Below are 23,582 nucleotides of genomic sequence, written 5' to 3'. Positions count from 1 at the left end.
GCTGAATGTACGGAGATTGTGACAGCCGGTTAAATGGCGTCCCTTGACAAGGCAAGAACTAGATGTATGTCAGGAGAAGTGCAGTGTTATCATAAGGAGACGTATACTTGGAATACGGAGGAGGAATGGAGGGGAAAAAGAGAGGCAGAGGAGGTCTAAGAGAGAGAGGGAGGAAGAGGGTGAGATTGAGACAGTTAAAAATGGTTGAGAAAAGGGAGAAGGTTTGTTAAAGAAGAATGGTAGAAAGTGTAAGTAGGGTGAGTTGAAGACAGGAGGAGAAATGGAAGTGAATGAGGGGGAAGTATCGGAGGTGGTAGGTGTGGTGAAGTTCTCGGAGCCCGAGGCTTGCACCGAGGTTCAGGATAAAGATGAGTCTGTGACAGTAGGAGTGAAGTTTGTGGAAAAAATGGACCCTTGCCTTTTGGCTGATCCGTGTGTGGTTTCAGGGTGGGTGAAAACAGAGTTGGGTACTGTGGAATCAGTGAGGGTAATCAGAAGTGGTGTAGTGATAATTGTTTGTGTTTCTGCTGGTCTTTTGAGTTTTGATGTTGAGTCTTTGCCCAACAAAGTGATGTTAGGATATATAAGTTATCCGGTTTCGAGCTTTTGTGCTTAATACATTACGTTGTTACAGGTGTCAAGCTTATGAGCATGTGGCAGCAGTATGTAGGAGGGAGGTGTGAGAAGTGTGCAGAAAGGCATGAGACTAAGGAATGTGTAACATTGGGGAAAGTAGTGGGATGTGTTAATTGTAGGGGTGCCCATGGGGCTGGGGATCAGAAATGTCCCGTGCGAGAGAGGCAGGTTGAGGTTTCCAGGGTTAGAGCAGTGCAGAAGTTGTCATATGCTGAGGCAGTGAAGAAAGTAGAGGAAGATGGGTCAAGGGGGAGGGATCCTGAGAGGAGTGGTTAGTAGTAGATCTGTACCAGTACAGAGGGATAGGCCAACAAGTGATATATGTTTCAGTAAGATTGTCTATTTAGCGTTCATAGCAATGGTAATCAACTGCAGGGATGGAATGTAAGTCGCAGAAAATAGAGTTTGTGGTGGCAGCTGCAGAGAGGTATTTGGGTGTGCGAGACTTGACCTCAGAAGAGTTACAGGGTGTGTTAAGTGGTGGTGTCCCATCCTTTCAGGCTGTTGGAATGAGGTAGGACTAAATAGTTTTAAATAGTGGAGTATGGTAGTTATTATTATTATTATTATTATTATTATTATTATTATTTTGTGAGTGTAGTGTTAGATGGTAGGGTATTGGTTTAATTTTTTATTTTTTTAAAGCAAAGTATAAGGGAGTTATACTCCAGTCCAGTAGGTGGCGGTAATGCAACATGTATTGGATGCCAACCGCCGTTAAACCTCATCGAAGAAGAATAAGAAAATTCAACGGAAGAAGAAGGAAGCTGAACTCCGTCACAGCACCGTCTATTTTGCTCCAGTTTTGTGTGGTTAGCTACATCAACTAGCCATCCCGTCTCTGTCTAGTTTCTTGAAATTCCACTCACGTTTTTTGGGCGGGATTCTCTAAACGGGGTAGAGGTAGGTGTATTCGGGATACAGTAATTGCACAATTCGTTGTTGAACCGAGACACTATCTCTGAAACAACGGGCCTGCGCAGGCACCCGTTGGCGATAGCCCTGACAGGCACAATGAGCTTGGAGCAACAGAGCGACAGCGTGGACGCGGACGAGTCGCAGGACAGGTCTAGCAGCAGTAGAGTGTCGGACAAGGAACAGGACCCGGAGACAGACGACTCCGACGATGAAGGCAAGACGCCGGCGCTTCCTCCGCAGAGCAGCCGAGAGGAGAGTGGCCCTAACCTGAGAAGCTCCAGGTCGGATTTCGCAGCGGCGGAGGACAATCCCCGGTGTCAGCCGAATGTACAAGGCGCCTCGGGGCAGGGGGGTACCGCTATGGCTGGCCCAGGTTCGGTTGAGAGTAACTCCAACAGCCTGTTCTCCATGCTACAGAGCAGGACTATTAGGAGAGGGCTGTTCGTGGATCCATCTAGGGATAACTTTAGGACAATGACGAACTTGTATTCTTCCATGAGTCCGGCTGCAGACTCGGTCAACCTCAATACCCAAACTCATGGCGCGGTGTTCAATTTGGAATACTCCCCCGACGGGTAAGGACAGGATGAAATTGATTTTTACGTGTTTGTTTGTTTTGTGTACATTTTTAGACAGAAGCTTTATCCATATTTGTGCAAGATGGTAATAGGAAAGCTAGTTAAGTTGTATGATCAGTAGTCACAATCCACAGACAGACCTTTTTTACATTACACAAGTTGACCAGGAAGAACCAACTTATCCAGGAGTCGTAGGGGAGGGCCTGTTTCTGTTGTGACCTTACGTCCCACCCCTCCACAGGTCTGTCCTGACAGTGGCCTGTGAGCAGACAGAGGTTCTCCTGTTTGACCCCATCTCCTCCAAACACATCAAGACCCTGGTGGAGGCGCATGAAGACTGTGTCAACAACATCAGGTAGGATAGCTAGCTGGGTGTTCTCTGCCCCAGTATCTGGTCGTTAGAGATGTCGACGAGGAGCATGAGGTGTCTCCTCTCTTAACGTCCAGGAAGCTCAGATTCAAACTGCCCTTAGACAGCTCTGCAAGCTTTAATGTCAAAATATGTTCGTTGTTCACCAAATGTAGAGTTTCGCTGAGCAACTGTCATCATTTACGGCCGGCATGTACTTCCAAAAAAAGGTCTTAAGTAAAAATGTACAAGCAACCAAAAAAAAAAAAGCATTTTCAACACAACAACAGCAATCACTCATAATTGCCACGCAGAGGTCTGAAGTCTACAACAGCTCAATACGTTGGAGGTGCCGAAGAGGCATTTTTACACCTTTTCTGGAAGTACATACTAGCTGTAAACAGGACTAAATGATGATAGTTGCTCAGCGAAACTCCCACACCCGTCGCTATGGGCGGGCCATAGGGGGCCGGGCCCGCCCCAAAAATGCTTGTGCCCCCCCCCCCCCACTTGAGGGAATGTATTATTAAATATACGTACTGTAGGCTAATAATAATTGTGCCCTGCCCTCCCATGCATTTCATATGCCCCCCTTAAGACTGAGGTCTGGCGATTCGGTGACATTAAAAATGTTGTGTTTAGATGCAAGTAATTGTCTGTGCAATTGTGATATGAAGTGTGCATGATTGAGCTCCAACTTATCTTAGGGGTAGCAGCTTTGTAAATCAAACAGAATGCTATTGATGATTTAAAGGGGCAGTCTGGGATTCCAACAACAACAAAGCGTAGACCCCGCCATATTCTGTGAGTAACGAACATATTTTGGACATTATAACAACTTGCAGAGCTGTCTACTGGCATTTTTAATGGGAGCTTCCTGGGCGTTAGAGGAGACACCTCATGCTCCTCGACGACATCTCCAGCCCAGACTTTCTCTAACCTCTCCCCAGGTCCACCCAGCCGTTCCATGTATTGGAACTATTCCAGTCTCCAGCCCAGACTTTCTCTAACCTCTCCTCAGGTCCACCCAGCCGTTCCATGTATTGGAACTATTCCAGTCTCCAGCCCAGACTTTCTCTAACCTCTCCCCAGGTCCACCCAGCCGTTCCATGTATTGGAACTATTCCAGAGTTAACACACCTGATTCAACTTGTCGACTAGTTATCAAGCCCTGGACTAGTTATCAAGCCCTGGACTAGTTATCAAGCCCTGGACTAGTTATCAAGCCCTGGACTAGTTATCAAGCCCTGGACTAGTTATCAAGCCCTGGACTAGTTATCAAGCCCTGGACTAGTTATCAAGCCCTGGACTAGTTATCAAGCCCTGGACTAGTTATCAAGCCCTGGACTAGTTATCAAGCCCTGGACTAGTTATCAAGCCTGTGACTACTTGAATCAGGTGTGCTAGTTCGGAAGGTTTTTAAATGCCCTAGCCTTCTCCTGTCTTCTCCTGCCTTCTCCTGTCTTCTCCTGTCTTCTCCTGCCTTCTCCTGCCTTCTCCTGTCTTCTCCTGTCTTCTCCTGCCTTCTCCTGTCTTCTCCTGCCTTCTCCTGTCTTCTCCTGTCTTCTCCTGCCTTCTCCTGCCTTCTCCTGTCTTCTCCTGCCTTCTCCTGCCTTCTCCTGACTTCTCCTGTCTTCTCCTGCCTTCTCCTGTCTTCTCCTGTCTTCTCCTGTCTTCTCCTGTCTTCTCCTGCCTTCTCCTGACTTCTCCTGTCTTCTCCTGCCTTCTCCTGTCTTCTCCTGCCTTCTCCTGTCTTCTCCTGTCTGTCTGTACGCTAGCTGGATGTTCCCTATCTCTGGTCCAGGGCATTTACATGTGACTAACCGATGCTGAGCCTTGAGCAGGCCACACATAACCTCCCTGGACCAGAGATACTGCTGGCTGTTCCCAAGCCTTCTCCTTCCTGTCTGTCTCTGTCAGAAGTCTGTCAATGCTGTTTGTCCTGTAAGTAATCTCCCTAGGTCTGCTCCAGCCCTGAGACATGGCTCTATCCAGACTGCTTTGGTGTCCTAAGAAGACTGTCCTAGCAGACGGATTCTCTACACATCCATGTCTCATGGCTCTATTTCAGCTAGATTCCTCTCTCTCTGCGTCCGTCTCAAAACACATTAGACAATCATGTCTCCCTGAGGGGAGGCACCCTGGACCTTCTCATCCAATACGGTTGAGAAGGTGGCGAGGAAATGGAAGGCGAGGAATCACAGAAAGACTGAGCCCCTTTGGGTCTTTGAGCCCCTTTGGGTCCTTTGAAAAGCGTTTTTCTAAATGCCATGTACAGTATTGTTGTTATAATGTACGGGCTGCTCTTCTCTTCACAGGTTTCTGGACAACCGTTTGTTTGCCACGTGTTCTGATGACACCACCATAGCTCTGTGGGACCTGAGGAAGCTGAACTCTAAGGTGTGCTCGCTGCACGGTCACGCCAGCTGGGTCAAGAACATCGAGTACGACACCAGCACACGACTCCTCGTCACCTCCGGCTTCGACGGAAACGTCATCACCTGGGACACCAACAGGTGTGTGTCGACGTCTGTGATATGCCAGTGTCCAATCTGTGATATGCCAGTGTCCAATCTGTGATATGCCAGTGTTTGTACAACAGAAATGGCATGCTATTCTCTATAGAGTGACTACTATACTATAGTGCACTACCAAAGGTTTCTGGTCAACAGTAGTGCACTAAATAGGGATTAAGGTGGCATTTGGGATGTAGGCCCTGACTCCTCCTCTATCTGACTCCTCCTCTATCTGACTCCTCCTCTATCTGACTCCTCCTCTATCTGACTCCTCCTCTATCTGACTCCTCCTCCTCCTCTACCTGACCCCTCCTCTATCTGACTCCTCCTCTATCTGACTCCTCCTCTATCTGACTCCTCCTCTATCTGACCTCTCCTCTACCTGACCCCTCCTCTATCTGACTCCTCCTCTATCTGACTCCTCCTCTATCTGACTCCTCCTCCTCCTCTACCTGACCCCTCCTCTATCTGACTCCTCCTCTATCTGACTCCTCCTCTATCTGACTCCTCCTCTATCTGACTCCTCCTCTATCTGACTCCTCCTCTACCTGACTCCTCCTCTACCTGACTCCTCCTCTACCTGACTCCTCCTCTACCTGACTCCTCCTCTCTCCTCTACCTGACTCCTCCTCTACCTGACTCCTCCTCTCTCCTCTACCTGACTCCTCCTCTACCTGACTCCTCCTCTCTCCTCTACCTGACTCCTCCTCTACCTGACTCCTCCTCTACCTGACTCCTCCTCTCTCCTCTACCTGACTCCTCCTCTACCTGACTCCTCCTCTACCTGACTCCTCCTCTCTCCTCTACCTGACTCCTCCTCTACCTGACTCCTCCTCTCTCCTCTACCTGACTCCTCCTCTACCTGACTCCTCCTCTACCTGACTCCTCCTCTCTCCTCTACCTGTAGGTTTACGGAGGATGGCTGCCCCCACAAGAAGTTCTTCCACACGCGCTACCTGATGAGAATGCGTCTGACACCAGACTGTTCCAAGATGCTGATCTCCACATCATCAGGCTACCTGCTGATCCTTCATGACCTGGACCTCACACAGTCTCTGGAGGTCGGCAGCTACCGGATGCTGCGGGCCAGACGCACCCCCCTCAGCCCAGGTGAGAACCTGTCACTGCATCACCCCGATCCTCACCCCACTCTCCCCCATCCTCACCCCCCTCAGCCCAGGTGAGACCCTGTCACTGCATCACCCCCCTCTCCCCCATCATTTCATTTTCATTTCATTTTAGTCATTTAGCAGACGCTCTTATCCAGAGCGACTTACAGGAGCAATTAGGGTTAAGTGCCTTGCTTAAGGGCACATCGACAGATTTTTCACCTAGTCGGCTCGGGGATTAGAACCAGCGACCTTTCGGTTACTGGCACAACGCTCTTACCCACTAAGCTACCTGCCGCCCTCATCCATCCTCACCCCCCCCTCAGCCCAGGTGAGACCCTGTCACTGCATCACCCCCCTCTCCCCCATCCTCACCCCCCCCCTCAGCCCAGGTGAGACACTGTCACTGCATCACCCCCCTCTCCCCCATCCTCACCCCCCCCCCCCCCCCCCCCCCTCAGCCCAGGTGAGACCCTGTCATGGCATTACCCCCCTCTCCCCCATCCTCACCCCCCCCTCAGCCCTCTCAGCCCAGGTGATTAATGTGAATCTGTCTCTAGATGGTTCAGCGTCTGCTTCGAGGTCAAGTGGGGCTCCTCGACAGGGGAACGACTCCAGCAAGATCCACCCTCACAGAGAAGGTCAGTCTGAGGAATATTAGGCTTACTTTAGACATTACAAGTCTATTGGAAAACAACCATTCAAACACAAGCTATTAGGTAGCTGAATAAACTCCACTCCACGGTGAAGGAACTTTCTAATGAACTCCACCAAGGGAGCGGAGACCAGGTTTGTGGAATATGACTCCGACTACATTGATTCTCCCATATTATGTGTGACAAACGGGTGCTGTTAGATTACAATATTATTTTTCTGCCTGTTTGGAACAGGGTAAACAACCTTAAATAAATTATAAGTCATACCATCCTGTTCTAACGAGAGAAGAAAAAAAAAAGTGTGAAGCTTTTATTACGGCATAGCAAAGATTAAAAACAGCAGAATTTGTGAAATTGCTTTATCCGACATTTTGCCGTTACTTGGTGCTCACGGAATCCGTAGGCTATTTAAATAAACACTCAAACAGGCAGAAGAAGCGGGATCGGTCTTATTTCTGTAGATATGGATGATTTATAAAGCCAGGACAGTTTAACAGTTAGGCTGTTGATTACAGACCTAATTAAATTGGGGTTTCTGCTCTCCTCAATGTTCTTAGACAATAAGGGCTGTTTCCTCGTCTCCTGCCTCCCGCTTTAGTTCTCAATCCCAATATGCTGGTGTCCCAACCTTTGCTGTTATGCACATAGCAACATGGGGAAAGGAGCCAATTCTACGGCGCACTGAAGATTATGTTTCAGAGCCGCGGACAGCGACCGTATCCAACGCGGGAGAAGGCGCATTTGTTATAAAATAATATTAGATTTATTAGTGTTGCACCATTTTGTTATTACGTAATATAACCGTATACAAATTTCAGTATCACGTGTCTTTTGAGTGATGGACTGTGCCGTTCCTGTGGCCTCCGCAATGGATCAGTCCACTGAGACGGGAGCCAATCAAACTGGTGTCTTGAGCGCCATGAAAAATCATTCTAGTAATTGCGACTGCTGGACTAAAGAAATCTGTCGACCAACAGCCTATCGACCAAACAATCGACGAGTCGACTAAATGGGGTCAGCCCTAGTTGGCTGTCGGTGTGTTGTGTTGACTGTCGGTGTGTTGTGTTGACTGTCGGTGTGTTGTGTTGACTGTCGGTGTGTTGTGTTGACTGTCGGTGTGTTGTGTTGACTGTCAGTGTGTTGTGTTGGCTGTGAGTGTGTTGTGTTGACTGTCAGTGTGTTGTGTTGACTGTCGGTGTGTTGTGTTGACTGTCGTTGTGTTGACTGTCAGTGTGTTGTGTTGACTGTCTGTGTTGTGTTGACTGTCAGTGTGTTGTGTTGACTGTCAGTGTGTTGTGTTGACTGTCAGTGTGTTGTGTTGACTGTCTGTGTTGTGTTGACTGTCAGTGTGTTGTGTTGACTGTCTGTGTTGTGTTGACTGTCAGTGTGTTGTGTTGGCTGTGAGTGTGTTGTGTTGACTGTCAGTGTGTTGTGTTGACTGTCGGTGTGTTGTGTTGACTGTCAGTGTGTTGTGTTGACTGTCTGTGTTGTGTTGACTGTCAGTGTGTTGTGTTGACTGTCAGTGTGTTGTGTTGACTGTCAGTGTGTTGTGTTGACTGTCTGTGTTGTGTTGACTGTCAGTGTGTTGTGTTGACTGTCGGTGTGTTTAGTTGACTGTCGGTGTTGTGTTGGCTGTTGTTGTGTTTAGTTGACTGAGTTTTGTTGTGTTGACTGTCAGTGTGCTGTGTTGCTTCCCCCGTCTATGTTATGTGTTGACTAAGGCTGTGACGGTCATGGTATTTTGGATGACTGTAATTAGCCAGCCAAATGACCACGGTCACAGTAATAACCGTTGGAATTATTAGTGTTTTTTTAATGCCCATGTTCTCCTCTCCTCCGCTCCTGACTGCGTGTGCTGCCATAGAAATAGAATGAATAGAACAGGTGTTTTAGTTTTTTACGGTTATGATGATTATTTTATTTTCATAATTGTCGGTTAGACGTACACGGTTTTAAGGTCATTGTGCCAGCCCTAGGGTTGACTTCATGTTGCTGCCCCCTCCCTCTCCCAGGTCTCTCCCCCAGGAACAGTTTAGAGGTGTTGACTCCAGAGATCCCAGGAGAGAGGGACCGGGGAAACTGCATCACCTCTCTCCAGCTTCACCCTAAAGGATGGGCCGCCCTCATCCGGTGCTCCTCCAACATGGATGACCAGGAGGTGAGTCACCTGACCCCCCAAAACCCCCAGGAGGTAACTTTCACCACACAGCACCCCGACATCTACACACAGCACCCCGACATCTACACACTGCACCCCGACATCTACACACAGCACCCCGACATCTACACACAGCACCCCGACATCTACACGCAACCCCCCGACATCTACACACAGCACCCCGACATCTACACGCAGCACCCCGACATCTACACACAACCCCACGACATCTACACACAGCACCCCGACATCTACACACAACCCCCCGACATCTACACACAGCACCCCGACATCTACACACAGCACCCCGACATCTACACGCAGCACCCCGACATCTACACACAGCACCCCGACATCTACACACAGCACCCCGACATCTACACACAGCACCCCGACATCTACACACAGCACCCCGACATCTACACACAGCACCCCGACATCTACACACAGCACCCCAACATCTACACACAACCCCCCGACATCTACACACAGCACCCCGACATCTACACACAGCACCCCGACATCTACACACAGCACCCCGACATCTACACACAGCACCCCGACATCTACACACAGCACCCCGACATCTACCTCATGATTCTCCTTTAACATAACGCCAAAGTGTTTTTTTGTGTTACAGCCTGAATTTAAAATTGATGAAGTTGAGATTTTTTGTCACTGGTCTACACACAATACCCGATAATGTCAAATTAAAATTATACTTTGGCATTGTTGAATACTTGTTTCTGATTGGCATGAAGGGCATTCTAGAGCGTGCATTATTTCCCTGTAACACACGGTATATCAACACAGTAGAATTCAATGGCTGTAGTTCATTCTTACATGTTCTGTTTGAGCTGCTTTTGAAAGCAAAAGTCGAATTTGAAAACGTTTGGCGTTGTTGAATTGGATTTTCATAATGGCAAGCTAGGACTGGCGGTTTGGTTAGCTAAACTAGCAGGTCAGTTTGTTTGGTTACCACGGCAACTATTGTATCTTGTAAACTAGCTAGCTACTTCAGTGGATGTTGAACACATTTCTACCAGCAAATGAACATATTTCTAGAGGTATAAATGTGTTAAATTATAGCCATGGTATAGAAGGGATGATCAACTCGGGGCTCTATGCGTTCTCTGGAAAATAATGCAACTCCGTGGGATTTTCCAGTCGTTCATCATTTTCCATAGAACGCATAACCCCTCGTTAGGCTGGGCAATAGAACGAGTCAAAATTCACCCAAGGCTGAAAAACGGCAAAATAACGTTGGTTAAGCTGGATAACTAGCGAATGAATTGAAACGAACCTTCGCAGAGCCTCTTCTGACTGGAGTGATGCTTAGAATTCCATTTTGCCTAAAAGGCACAAAAAAAATTATCCCTTTTTGTTTTACCACTACAATCTGTAGTTGGGACGAAACTGGGAAAAAAAAAAACTTGTGCAGAAAATAAACATCCGCACCTCGACGGTGTCAACTGTGTTTATGTCTGCGTAATGAGGAAGTGGGGACAAAATGAAAACTTCTGACTATTGCTGGTCTAGTGATCGATGACAACCGAGCTGCTCAGACTTACATCATTACAAAATCATACAAAGAGGATATTCTCCTGATTTTTAAAATGGTGTCCGACTTGAAATAATGCATATATACACATTGTGAGATATTTGGCGAAATAGACAGACATACCCCTATTCCCCCTGTAGGAAACAATGGGACGACCTCAGAGTTCCAGGAGTAAAAATATAATGTTGAAGTTTGAACTACCAGCAATTGATCACAGCATACTATGCTACCCACATTTACATAATTAGAAATAATAGATTATCCTGAATGAAATGGTGTAGAACATCAAAATATATCAATTTGGAGTTATTTGGAGAAACAGACATTGCCGTTATGTTGGAAGTAGGAATGTCTAAAAAGTGCAGTATTTTATTTAACCAGCTTCCTTGTTAAAAAAAACACACTAAAGCATCAGAACATGGTTAAAACTATAATTTTTGTACCAAGGATGGTCAGTCCTTCCATCCATAACTTATCTAGCAGGAGACCGGTAGCTTAGCGGTTAAGAGCGTTGGAGCAGTAGCCCAAAGGTTGCTGGTTCGAATCCCCGAGCCGACTGAAAAATTATGTCGGTGTGCCCTTGAGCAAGGCACTTTACATTTTAGTCATTTAGCAGACGCTCTTATCCAGAGCGACTTACAGTTAGTGAGTGCATACATTTTCATACTTAACCCAATTGCTCCTGTAAGTTGCTCTGGATAATAATGTTTGCTAAATAAAATAACTATTGTCTATACATTTTTAGTGGCTTCATTTCTCCAGCCACATCCCAGTTTTTTTACCAAAACAGTGGGAGGCCACTTTGTTATTGTTTCAACTGCTGATTGGTGCTTTAAAAGGGGGTGTGACTGGCAGATAATGTTACCCATCTTAAGAAAGTATTTTTTTTTTTTTAAATAATTAACTAAATGAATGGTGTGTTTGGTTTAAGGGTATATGGACCATTGTTGCATTGTTCATTGTTATGCTGTAAATGGCTATTTTATGGTTGTAAGTGATAGAATTAACTAACAAATATTATAATATCAGTAAGGACACTGTGTTAACAAACCTCCAAACGAGGTTCAATGCCATACAACACTCCTTCAGTAGCCTCCAACTGCTCTTAAACACTAGTAAAACTAAATGCATGCTCTTCAAACGAACGCTGCTGGCACCCGCCCGCCCGACTAGAATCACTGCTCTCGGCGGGTCTGACTTAGAACGTGTGGACAACTACAAATACCTAGGTGTCTGGTTAGACTGTAAACTCTCTTTCCAGACTCACATTAAGCATCTCCAATCCAAAGTTAAATCTAGAATCGGCTTCCTATTTTGCAACAAAGCCTCCTTCACTCATGCTGCCAAACATGCCCTCGTAAAACGGACTATCCTACCGATCCTTGACTTCGGCGATGTCATTTACAAAATAGCTTCCAACACTCTACTCAGCAAATTGGATGTAGTCTATCACAGTGCCATCCGTTTTGTCACCAAAGCCTCATACACTACCCACCACTGTGACCTGTACGCTCTCGTTGGCTGGCCCTCACTACATATTTGTCGCCAATCCCACTGGCTCCAGGTCATCTATAAATCTCTGCTAGGCAAATCCTTGCCTTATCTTAGCTCATTGGTCACCATAGCAACACCCACCCGTAGTCTGCGCTCCAGCAGGTATATCTCACTGGTCATCCCCAAAGCCAACACCTCCTTTGGCCGCCATTCCTTCCAGTTCTCTGCTGCTAATGACTGGAACGAACTGCAAAAATCTCTGAAGCTGGAGACTCTTATCTCCCTCTCTAACTTTAAACATCAGTTGTCAGAGCAGCTTACCGATCACTGCACCTGTACACAGCCTTTCTGAAATTAGCCCACCCAACTACCTCATCCCCATATTGTTATTTATTTTGCTCATTTGCACCTGGTTAAATAAAGGTTAAATAAAAAAATTTTTAAAAGGATATACACTATATTCAGTAACCTTAGGTATAGAAACTGATTGTCAGATCGATACATGGCTTCAAAATTTATTATTTCAACTGCTAAATAATTCCAATAGATGGCAGCAGTGAGAATGAAGATACATTTTCCCCCTGGATAGAGACCCCCTGGTGGAGAAACTTATTTTCCTAGTACATTCATTGTCAAATTCATCAACCAGCATCAAGCCGCTCTGCCTTCTCGCACAAGTAGCCAACTCGACAAGCCCGTTAGCGTGCACTCGGCCTTATCGCGCAAGCAAAGGTCATGTTGAGGTACATTTGCTAACTGCGGGGGTTGCACTATGTAATTTATTGGCGGGCTGAAGATGCAGTCTTTTGTCTTTTCTGTCATATGAGATATTAAGATGACTATATAATGCATGTATACTAGAGTTGAGGTTAGCGAATCTGACTAGATCCGGCTATAGTTTTATTTTTTTGTTCTCCCAAAAGCAACACAGGCTTAATACGAGAGATACAGTGCCTTGCAAAAGTATTCATCCCCCTTGGCGTTTTTCCTATTTTGTTGCATTACAACCTGTACTTTAAATGGATTTTTATTTGGATTTCATGTAATGGACATACACAAAATAGTCTAAATTGGTGAAGTGAAATGAAAAAAATTACTTGTTTCAAAAACTTTAAGTGTCACATGATCTCAGTGTATATACACCTGTTCTGAAAGGCCCCAGAGCCTGCAACACCACTAAGCAAGAGGCACCACCAAGCAAGCAACACCATGAAGACCAAGGAGCTCTCCAAACATGTCAGGGACAAAGTTGTGGAGAAGTACAGATCAGGGTTGGGTTATAAAAAAATATCCCACGGAGCACCATTAAATCCATTATTTAAAAAATGGAAAGAATATGGCACCAGAACAACCCTGCCAAGAGAGGGACGCCCACCAAAACTCACGGACCAGGCAAGGAGGGCATTAATCAGAGAGGCAACAAAGAGACCAAAGATAACCCTGAAGGAGCTGCAAAGCTCCACAGCGGAGATTGGAGTATCTGTCCATAGGACCACTTTAAGCCGTACACTCCACAGAGCTGGGCTTTATGGAAGAGTGGCCAGAAAAAAGCCATTGCTTAAAGAAAAAAATAAGCAAACATGTTTGGTGTTCGTCAAAAGCCATGTGGGAGACTCCCCAAACATATGGAAGAAGGTACTCTGGTCAGATGAGACAAAAATTGAGCTTTTTAGCAATCAAGGAAAACGCTATGTCTGGCACAAACCCAACACCTCTCATCACCCCAGAACACCATCCCCGCAGTGAAGCATGGTGGTGGCAGCATCATGCTGTGGGCGGCAGGTAGCTTAGTGGTTAAGAGCGTTGTGCCAGTAACCGAAAGGTCGCTGGTTCTAATCCCCGAGCCGACTAGGTGAAAAATCTGTCGTTGTGCCCTTGAGCAAGGCACTTAACCCTAATTGCTCCTGTAAGTCGCTCTGGATAAGAGCGTCTGCTAAATGACTAAAATGTAATGTAAAATGGATGTTTTTCATTGGCAGGGACTGGGAAACTGGTCAGAATTGAAGGAATGATGGATGGCGCTAAATACAGGGAACTTCTTCCAGAGATTTGAGACTGGGACGGAGGTTCACCTTCCAGCAGGACAATGACCCTAAGCATACTGATAAAGCAACACACAAGTGGTTTAAGGGGAAACATTTAAATGTCTTGGAATGGCCTAGTCAAAGCCCAGACCTCAATCCAATTGAGAATCTGTGGTATGACTTAAAGATTGCTGTACACCAGCGGAACCCATCCAACTTGAAGGAGCTGGAGCAGGTTTGCCTTGAAGAATGGGCAAAAATCCCAGTGGCTAGATGTGCCAAGCTTATAGAGACATACCCCAAGAGACTTGCAGCTGTAATTGCTGCAAAAGGTGGCTCTACAAAGTATTGACTTTGGGGGGGTGAATAGTTATGCACGCTCAAGTTCTCTGTGTTTTTGTTTTATTTCTTGTTTGTTTCACAATAAAACATATTTTGTATCTTCAAAGTGGTAGGCATGTTGTGTAAATCAAATGATACAAACCCCAAAAAAATCAATTTTAATTCCAGGTTGTAAGGCAACAAAATAGGAAAAATGCCAAGGGGGGTGAATACTTTCGCAACCCACTGTGTGTATATATATATATACACACAGTTGAAGTTGAAAGTTTACATACACCTTAGCCAAATACATTTAAACTCAGTTTTTCACAATTCCTGACATTTAATCATAGTAAAAATTCCCTGTCTTAGGTCAGTTAGGATCACCACTTTATTTAAAGAATGTGAAATATCAGTATAATAGTAGAGACAATGATTTAATTCAGCTTTTATTTATTTCATCACATTCCCAGTGGGTCAGAAGTTTACATACACTCTATTAGTATTTGGTAGCATTGCCTTTAAATTGTTTAACTTGGGTCAAACGTTTCAGGTAGCCTTCCACAAGCTTCCCACAATAAGTTGGGTGAATTTTGGCCCATTCCTCCTGACAGAGCTGGTGTAACTGAGTCAGGTTTGTAGGCCTCCTTGCTCGCACACGCTTTTTCAGTTCTGCCCACAAATGTTCTATAGGATTGAGGTCAGGGCGTTGTGATGGCCACTCCAATACCTTGACTTTGTTGTCCTTAAGCCATTTTGCCACAACTTTTGAAGTATGCTTGGGGTCGTTGTCCATTTGGAAGACCCATTTTGCGACCAAGCTTTAACTTCCTGACTAATGTCTTGAGATGTTGCTTCAATATATTCACATAATTTTCCTTCCTCATGATGCCATCTATTTTGTGAAGTGCACCAGTCCCTCCTGCAGCAAAGCACCCCCACAGCATGATGCTGCCACCCCCGTGCTTCACGGTTGGGATGGTGTTCTTTCATGTGTCCAGCCTACCCTTGTTGATTATCCCTTACATGAAAAGATGAAATGTTTTGAGTCAATAAGTGTTAAACTCCTTTGTTATGGCAAGCCTAAATAAGTTCAGGAGTAATAATGTGCTTAACAAGTCACATAATAAGTTGCATGGACTCACTCTGTGTGCAATAATAGTGTTTAACATGATAATTTTAATGACTACCTAGTGTTTAATTTGATAAAAGCGATCAAAGTTGATTTGAGTTGCCTCCTTCGTTAATTCTCCTGCCCCCAACAAAAAAACGTAATGTGAAAAATAAGATTTTCAGCCCGGGCCTAATATTCTAAGAGTTGATTTGGGTTGGGCCGGCCCGGGTTTATGGTTTGCGCAACATTGTAACCTGTGTGAGACCAACGGGTGACCAGGGCTGTGAGAAGCCAGGATCTCTCTCAGAACTAGAATGAGATTCACTTTCTATCACCTCTCTCTGCTCTGATACACATTTTACATTTACATTTACGTCATTTAGCAGACGCTCTTATCCAGAGCGACTTACAGTTAGTGAATATTTATTTATTTATTTATTTTTTTTATACTGGCCCCCCGTGGGAATCAAACCCACAACCCTGGCGTTGCAAACGCCATGCTCTATCAACTGAGCTACATCCCTGCCGGCCATTCCCTCCCCTACCCTGGACGACGCTGGGCCAATTGTGCGCCGCCCATGAGTCTCCCGGTCGCGGCCGGCTACGACAGAGCCTGGATTCGAACCAGGATCTCTAGTGGCACAGTTAGCACTGCGATGCAGTGCCTTAGACCACTGCGCCACTCAGGAGACTTACACATCAGCCTGCTCCTCTCATCTCTCCAGCGTTGCGCTTCATCATTTATTTCCTTACAGAATCATAGCCGGAGGAACTGCATGATAAATTGAAATACATTTGCAAAAGTTATAGAATTACTGCTGTCTGTTCAGAAATAAGTGAAATCATTCAGAATAGCCCACTACACCATGAGATAATATATAATATAATAATGTATAATTTAGCTACAGAGGATCAATAGCTTATTTAAACAAATAGCCTAGCTGTGGATCGTAGCCCAATAACAAGGAATAGTCTACAGTCGGGAACACGTGGCAAATCTGTCAGTGAAAAAACAGCACGCCGACAAAACAATATTCACAATATTTCATGTACAATCGAGGGAAAACGCATGTTGGAAAGCAAATGGCTCCTGCTGAAAAGAGAAGACTCTATGCTGTAGGCTACCAAAATATTTGATCGACTTCCAAATATTGTTTTACAAAAAAAGGAGAGAGAGAGAGAGGCTTTTGGCACGAGCGCATCGACAATCACCAGCGAGTGAGTCAGTGATACTAGAAAGCATTTTTAGGACTAATTTCCTCATATTGTAGCCTTCGCCTAGGCTATTGATGGATTCAAGACAAGGTCATTTTTATCGGTCTCTGATTCTCAGTTTTGTCAGTGTCAAAGTAGCCTGCCATTTCGATCATTTATGCGGTATTAAAAAAGATTCATGTAAAATGACGTAGAATTGCATGAAATCCGTTTAGGAAAAGGCCAACACTACTACGCAAATGCGATGATATGCATGCAGTGCTTTATTATAAAGGTGAGTTCTTACCTCATGCGTTCCGGAACCTCAGAACTCACCTCTAGCGCTCACTTTTTGTTCCGGGAACCTCCCGATTTACAAGATAAGCACCGTGACTACCTCATCTCTGTACCCCACACATACAATTATCTGAAAAGGTCCCTCAGTCGAGCAGTCAATCAATCAATCAATTTTATTTTATATAGCCCTTCTTACATCAGCTAATATCTCGAAGTGCTGTACAGAAACCCAGCCTAAAACCCCAAACAGCTAGTAATGCAGGTGTAGAAGCACGGTGGCTAGGAAAAACTCCCTAGAAAGGCAAAACCTAGGAAGAAACCTAGAGAGGAACCAGGCTATGAGGGGTGAGTTTCAAACACAAATTCAACCACAAAGACCAGGGAGGTTTTCCAATGCCTCGCAAAGAAGGACACCTATTGGTAGATACCATTTTTTTTTAATAAAAGTAAGCAGACATTGAATAGTGGTGGAAAAGGTACCCAATTGTCGTACTTGAGTATAAGTAAAGATACATTTAATAGAAAATGACTCAAGTGAAAGTCACCCAGTAAAATAGCCAGGGGAACCCTCCAACACAGACATAATTTACAAACGAAGCATTTGTGTTTAGTGAGTCCACCAGATCAGAGGCAGTAGGGATGACCAGGGATGTTCTTTTGATAAGTGTGTGAATTGGACCATTTTCCTGTCAAAATGTACTTTTGGGTGTCAGGGAAAATGTAGTAGTAAAGTAGGAGTAAGAGTAAAAAGTAAATTATTTTCTGTAGTGGAGTAAAAGTTGTCAAATATAAATAGTAATATATAAATAGTGAAGTACAGATACCCACCAAAAACTACTTAAGTAAAAATTAAAGTACTGCTTAAGTACTTTACACCACTGAATATCACTTTGAGCATGGTGAAGTTATTAATTACACTTTACCACACATCACTGAGTACCACTCTCCATATTTTAAAGCATGGTGGTGGCTGCATCATGTTATGGGTATGCTTGTAATCGTTAAGGACTGGGGAGTTTTTCAGGATAAAAAAGAAATAGAATGGAGCTAAGCACATCAAAATCCTAGAGGTAAACCTGCTTCAGTCTGCTTTCCACCAGACACTGGGAGATTAATTCACCTTTCAGCAGGACAATAACCAAAACACAAGGCCAAATAAATATACACTGGAGTTGCTTACCAAGAAGACAGTGAATGTTCCTGAGTGGCCGAGTTACAGTTTTGACTTAAATCTACTTGAACATCTATGGTAAGACCTGAAAATGGTTGTCTAACAACGATCAACAACCAATTTGACAGAGCTTGAAGAATCTTTAAAAGAATAATGGGCAAATGTTGAACAATTCAGGTGTGGAAAGCTCTTAGAGACTCACCCAGAAAGACTCACAGCTGCAATCGCTACCAAAGGTGATTCTACAAACTATTGACTGAGGGGTGTGAATACTTATGTAAATTAGATATGTATGTATTTCATTTTCAATAGATGTGCTAAAATGTCTAAAAACATGTTTTCACTTTGTCATAATGGTGTATTGTGTGTAGATGAATGAGAAAAAAATATATTTAATCCATTTTGAATTCAGGCTGTAATAAGTCACGGGGTATGAATACATTCTGAAGGCCCTGTTGCTCCACCTGGCCCTCTGATTGGCTAGGTGGACGTTTCATTATTGCTTATACCAATCAAATCTTCTGATGAGTGCATAGGGGTCCATTTGAGTTTGCCCTTGGACATGCTTTTCTAATGCCCTGTCTGTCAGCATAGATGAACAGGTTACCCTCTTCTCTCTCCCTCTCTCTCTCCTTCCCCTTCTCCCCCACTCTCTCTCTCTCCTCTCCCTCCCACCCCCCTCTCTCTCTCTCTCCTCTCCCTCCCTCCCTCCCAACTCTCTCTCTCCTCTCCCTCCCACCCCCCTCTCTCTCTCCTCTCCCTCCCTCCCTCCCTCCCAACTCTCTCTCCTCTCCCTCCCTCCCTCCCAACTCTCTCCTTCTCCTCTCCCTCCCACCCCCCTCTCTCTCTCCTCTCCCTCCCTCCCTCCCAACTCTCTCTCTCTCCTCTCCCTCCCTCCCTTCCAACTCTCTCTCTCTCTCCTCTCCCTCCCTCCCTCCCAACTCTCTCTCTCTCCTCTCCCTCCCACCCCCCTCTCTCTCTCCTCTCCCTCCCTCCCTCCCAACTCTCTCTCTCTCCTCTCCCTCCCACCCCCCTCTCTCTCTCCTCTCCCTCCCTCCCTCCCAACTCTCTCTCTCTCTCCTCTCCCTCCCACCCCCCTCTCTCTCTCCTCTCCCTCCCTCCCTCCCAACTCTCTCTCTCTCCTCTCCCTCCCTCCCTTCCAACTCTCTCTCTCTCCTCTCCCTCCCTCCCTCCCAACTCTCTCTCTCTCCTCTCCCTCCCACCCCCCTCTCTCTCTCCTCTCCCTCCCACCCTCCCAACTCTCTCTCTCTCCTCCCCCTCTCTCTCTCCTCTCCCTCCCTCCCTCCCAACTCTCTCTCTCCTCTCTCTCTCTCCTCTCCCTCCCACCCCCCCTCTCTCTCCTCTCCCTCCCTCTCTCTCTCCTCTCCCTCCCTCCCAACTTTCTCTCTCCCTCCCACCCCCCTCTCTTTCTCCTCTCCCTCCCTCCCCCTCTCTCTCCTCTCCTCTCCCTCCCTCCCAACTCTCTCCTCTCCCTCCCTCCCAACTCTCTCCTCTCCCTCCCACCCCTCTCTCGCTCTCCTCTCCCACCCCTCTCTCGCTCTCCTCTCCCTCCCTCGCACCCCCCTCTCTCCCCTCCCTCCCTCCCCCCTCCGCTCTCTCTCTCCTCTCCAGTGGACATGTGTATATGAGTTCCAGGATGGATCTCCCACGCGTCCCCCCGTCTCCCCCCGCTGCTCGCTACGTCTGACCCACTACATCGAGGAGGCCAATGTGGGGAGGGGCTACATCAAGGAGCTGTGCTTCAGCCCTGACGGGCGGCTCATCTGCTCCCCCTACGGGTATGGAGTGTTATGACAACTACTGTCCAATTATGGGTCATTTACGCTATTAGAATGGCTATATAATGGGGTTAAAGTGAAGATGATGTCAGTTGAACTCTTGGTTGAACAGAAGACTGGAGCTTAGAGGAAACCTAAAGATACAGACTCAGTATAAGCGATATGGTAAAACCCACCTAGCCAATCAGAGGGCTTGGTGGACTTATTCTCATATTGCTTAGCCAATCAGAGGGCTTGGTGGACTTATTCTCATATTGCTTAGCCAATCAGAGGGCTTAGTGGACTTATTCTCATATTACTTACACCTATAAAATCTCAGATATCCACGAGTGTATAGGGATTGGGGTCGATTTGGAATTGGGCCACAGTTTTCAGCTTTTGTAATGACTCCCCAAGTATTGTCCCAACAGGTACGGGGTGCGGCTGCTCTCCTTCGATGAGAACTGCATGGAGCTGTCTGACTGCCTGCCCGTCCAGACCAGCTGTCTCCGGGAGGTCCGGTCCATCTACTCCCACAGTGACGTGGTCCTCACCACCAAGTTCTCCCCGACCCACTGCCAGCTGGCCTCAGGCTGCCTCAGCGGCCGCGTTGCTCTCTATCAACCCAGGTTCTGACGGCATGGGGGCTGCGTCCCAAATGTCACCCTGTTCCCTATATAGTGCACTACTTTTTGTCCCCGGTCACACGCTCCAGGAATCACGTAGAGAGCAGTGTTCATTAGGCACCAAAATGGAGGAAAACGGACTGAAACGGAGGGACCACCTTGAACTTGGTTTCGCTACCGACCGCCCTCATGCAGTGGTCACCAACCTTTTCTGAGTCAAGGACACAGTGGTCACCAACCTTTTTCTGAGTCAAGGACACAGTGGTCACCAACCTTTTCTGAGTCAAGGACACAGTGGTCACCAACCTTTTCTGAGTCAAGGACACAGTGGTCATCAACCTTTTCTGAGTCAAGGACACAGTGGTCACCAACCTTTTCTGAGTCAAGGACACAGTGGTCACCAACCTTTTCTGAGTCAAGGACACAGTGGTCACCAACCTTTTCTGAGTCAAGGACACAGTGGTCACCAACCTTTTCTGAGTCAAGGACACAGTGGTCACCAACCTTTTTCTGAGTCAAGGACACAGTGGTCACCAACCTTTTCTGAGTCAAGGACACAGTGGTCACCAACCTTTTCTGAGTCAAGGACACAGTGGTCACCAACCTTTTCTGAGTCAAGGACACAGTGGTCACCAACCTTTTCTGAGTCAACGACACAGTGGTCACCAACCTTTTCTGAGTCAAGGACACAGTGGTCACCAACCTTTTTCTGAGTCAAGGACACTTTCGCAGTCAAAAAAAGCAAGCTGAGCTCTACCGCCTAACATTATAATTTTTAAAAAAATGTAACATTAACCTAATAACATTTTCTCTGCATATTGGCCAAATGCCAGGTCTGGCAATACTGTTCTCTGACCATATTATATTTCAAAACTCGAGCTTTGGTAATAGAATAGTTCAGTTGGTGTAGCACTTGCTGACTGAGGCACAGTTGAGCATAAATTTAAAATTATTAGGTTTTTTATTTTATTGGATTGATGGTCCCTGCATCTGATGGTCATGGTGCTTTCAAGACAGCTGGGAACTCTGGGAACTCTGGGGGGGGGACGAGGTGAAATCATGACATCCGTGATCTTCAGGTCGTGAAGCGCTAGAAAGATGCCCGAGTTTCAGATTTGTAATTCCGAGTTGGGTGACCGTTCAAAACGATTCTTCCCAGTTGTCTTTTAAATGCACTGAAGACTGAAGTGGGACATTTCCGAGTTCCTAGTTGTTTTGAACACGGCATTAGTCTCAGCGGAGGGAGGGAGAGAACAGCAGAGGGTCCTCCTCACGGTCCCTGCTCTCTCCTTCCTTTCCTCCGGTGAGACTGAACAGAGAGAGGGGACACCGTCTTCCACCTGATGGTGAAACTCAACCCGCACCTCATCAGCCTCATCCACAAATTCATGTTGTTCCTACGACCAGAGAAAGTGAAATATTACTCGATATTAAAATATACAGGACAAGCTGCTAATAATAATAAAGATGCAGGGCTATCGATACACTTGGCTACTCATTCATTGCAGCTGCAGTGTGTGTGGACAGAGGGAGAAGTGTAATTTCTGTTTTTGTAATAGTGTTGAATAAAAACAGTGTTGAATAAAAACTTTAACATGAACTCACTCGTAAAAACAGCAGCTCTTTGCTGTATTCTTTGACAGTTTCTCTCTGGTCAAGGTGTTAAAAGTTATGAAATGTCACAGGCTAGTATCAAACTTTGTTGTGGCCAGGGTCGTGGAAGCTGTTGGCACGGTGATTTGAGCAATCCGATTGGCCAGCGCAGTAGGCGCACTCGATTTAGCAACAGATCTCCCGGTCCACCAGTAAGGGGAGTTTCTTTTCAGTCATGAAATGGTCCAAAATGGGAACACTTTGCCTACCCCGGTGTGCACCTACCGCCAACAGGGCAACACAAAGAAAGAAATTAAAGGAGCTCAAGCCTTTATCATTGGCTTTTCTACAGAAATGTTTGGTGATCGACTAGTAATGCCTTGAAGATCACAGGCTCCTAGGTGATCACAGGTCCTCTACTGTATACCATCCAGACCTTTCAGCGGGTACTGCTACTCTGCGCTCCGGGGTGAAGAGTTTCCCTGGGTACAGATTAGCTTCCCTTCCCCCAATCCTAACCTTAACCATTTAGTGGTGGAAATACAAAACCGACCCGAGATCAGCGTCTTCACCCTACACCCCTCTCTCTGCTTGCACAATCACTCTGACCTGTAACCTCTAGCCTCCGTTTTTAAAGGACCTATCACAGCCTTCTCTCTGACTTCTCACCTAACACTTTCTACCTTCTCTCCATTGTCTTGATGATTTGAATGCTTTTGATTGATCCAGTTCCAATCGGTGTTGTGTGACTGCTGTTTTATTACATTTACATATTTAGTCATTTAGCAGACGCTCTTATCCAGAGCAATCAGGGTTAAGTGCCTTGCTCGAGGGCACATCGACAGATTTTTCACCTAGTCGGCTCGGGGATTAGTACCAGCGACCTTTCGGTTACTGGCACAACGCTCTTAACCACTAAGCTACCTGCCGTAACTGTCTGTTACTGCTGCTATGGCTTACAACATTGATTTTGGGTTAGTGTCTGGGAGACTTTTGGTTGGTTTACCAGACACAGATTAAGCCTGGATTAAAAAGCAAGCCCAATAGGCTTAATCTGTGACTGGGAAACCATTCCTTTATGTATTATAATTTAGGCATAAATACTGAGTAATACCTGGCTATAACATCTGCTTATAACACCTTGTTATAATGTTACGTAACCTGGATTAGCGTTGCATTTACATTTAATCTGGGGTTTATTCACTACGAACCAAACGGAAGCAAACAGGGAGGGACTGCCTGAATTTTGTCCAATAGAAACTCTTGTTTTTGTTTGCTATGGTTTGCACTAATGAATAACCCTCTGGTGATCGATAGGAGCCTGTGTTACTAATGAATAACCCTCTGGTGATCGATAGGAGCCTGTGTTACTAATGAATAACCCTCTGGTGATCGATAGGAGCCTTCGCCTTCATCAATCTGCTCTACTGTTTGAGTTCAAGGAAGGTATGTCAATACTGAGTCATCAATGCCAGAACCTGTCTTAAGA

General features: G+C 45.9%; 1 protein-coding gene across 2 annotated transcripts; it reads left to right on the top strand.

Moving 5' to 3' along the window:
- The first annotated feature begins 1,391 nt into the window (after nucleotides 1–1,391).
- LOC311145791 (DDB1- and CUL4-associated factor 10-like) lies at nucleotides 1,392–22,100 on the top strand. 2 transcript variants are annotated; one of them, XM_084182104.1, is made up of 8 exons: nucleotides 1,392–2,129; nucleotides 2,374–2,487; nucleotides 4,800–4,997; nucleotides 5,905–6,107; nucleotides 6,667–6,747; nucleotides 8,775–8,920; nucleotides 19,729–19,895; nucleotides 20,306–22,100. In XM_084182104.1, the coding sequence occupies exons 1-8, from the start codon at nucleotides 1,651–1,653 to the stop codon at nucleotides 20,508–20,510; spliced, it is 1,593 nt and encodes a 530-aa protein (XP_084038230.1). In that variant the 5' UTR covers nucleotides 1,392–1,650; the 3' UTR covers nucleotides 20,511–22,100. The 2 variants fall into 2 exon arrangements, with proteins under 2 accessions (XP_084038230.1, XP_084038229.1); XM_084182103.1 differs by having other exon boundaries at nucleotides 8,775–8,953.
- The last annotated feature ends 1,482 nt before the right edge of the window (nucleotides 22,101–23,582 follow it).

Source organism: Coregonus lavaretus (genome assembly GCF_964263955.1).
Source record: "Coregonus lavaretus genome assembly, chromosome: 18".
Taxonomy (NCBI): Eukaryota; Metazoa; Chordata; class Actinopteri; order Salmoniformes; family Salmonidae; genus Coregonus; species Coregonus lavaretus.
This window is presented reverse-complemented; position numbering and strand designations above follow the sequence as displayed.

Coding starts and splice junctions, on each gene's coding strand:
- LOC311145791 (XM_084182103.1), top strand. CDS start 1,651: ATGAGCTTGGAGCAACAGAGCGACAGCGTGGACGCGGACGAGTCGCAG. Junction 2,130..2,373: donor TTGGAATACTCCCCCGACGG/GTAAGGACAGGA, acceptor ACCCCTCCACAG/GTCTGTCCTGACAGTGGCCT. Junction 2,488..4,799: donor GACTGTGTCAACAACATCAG/GTAGGATAGCTA, acceptor TTCTCTTCACAG/GTTTCTGGACAACCGTTTGT.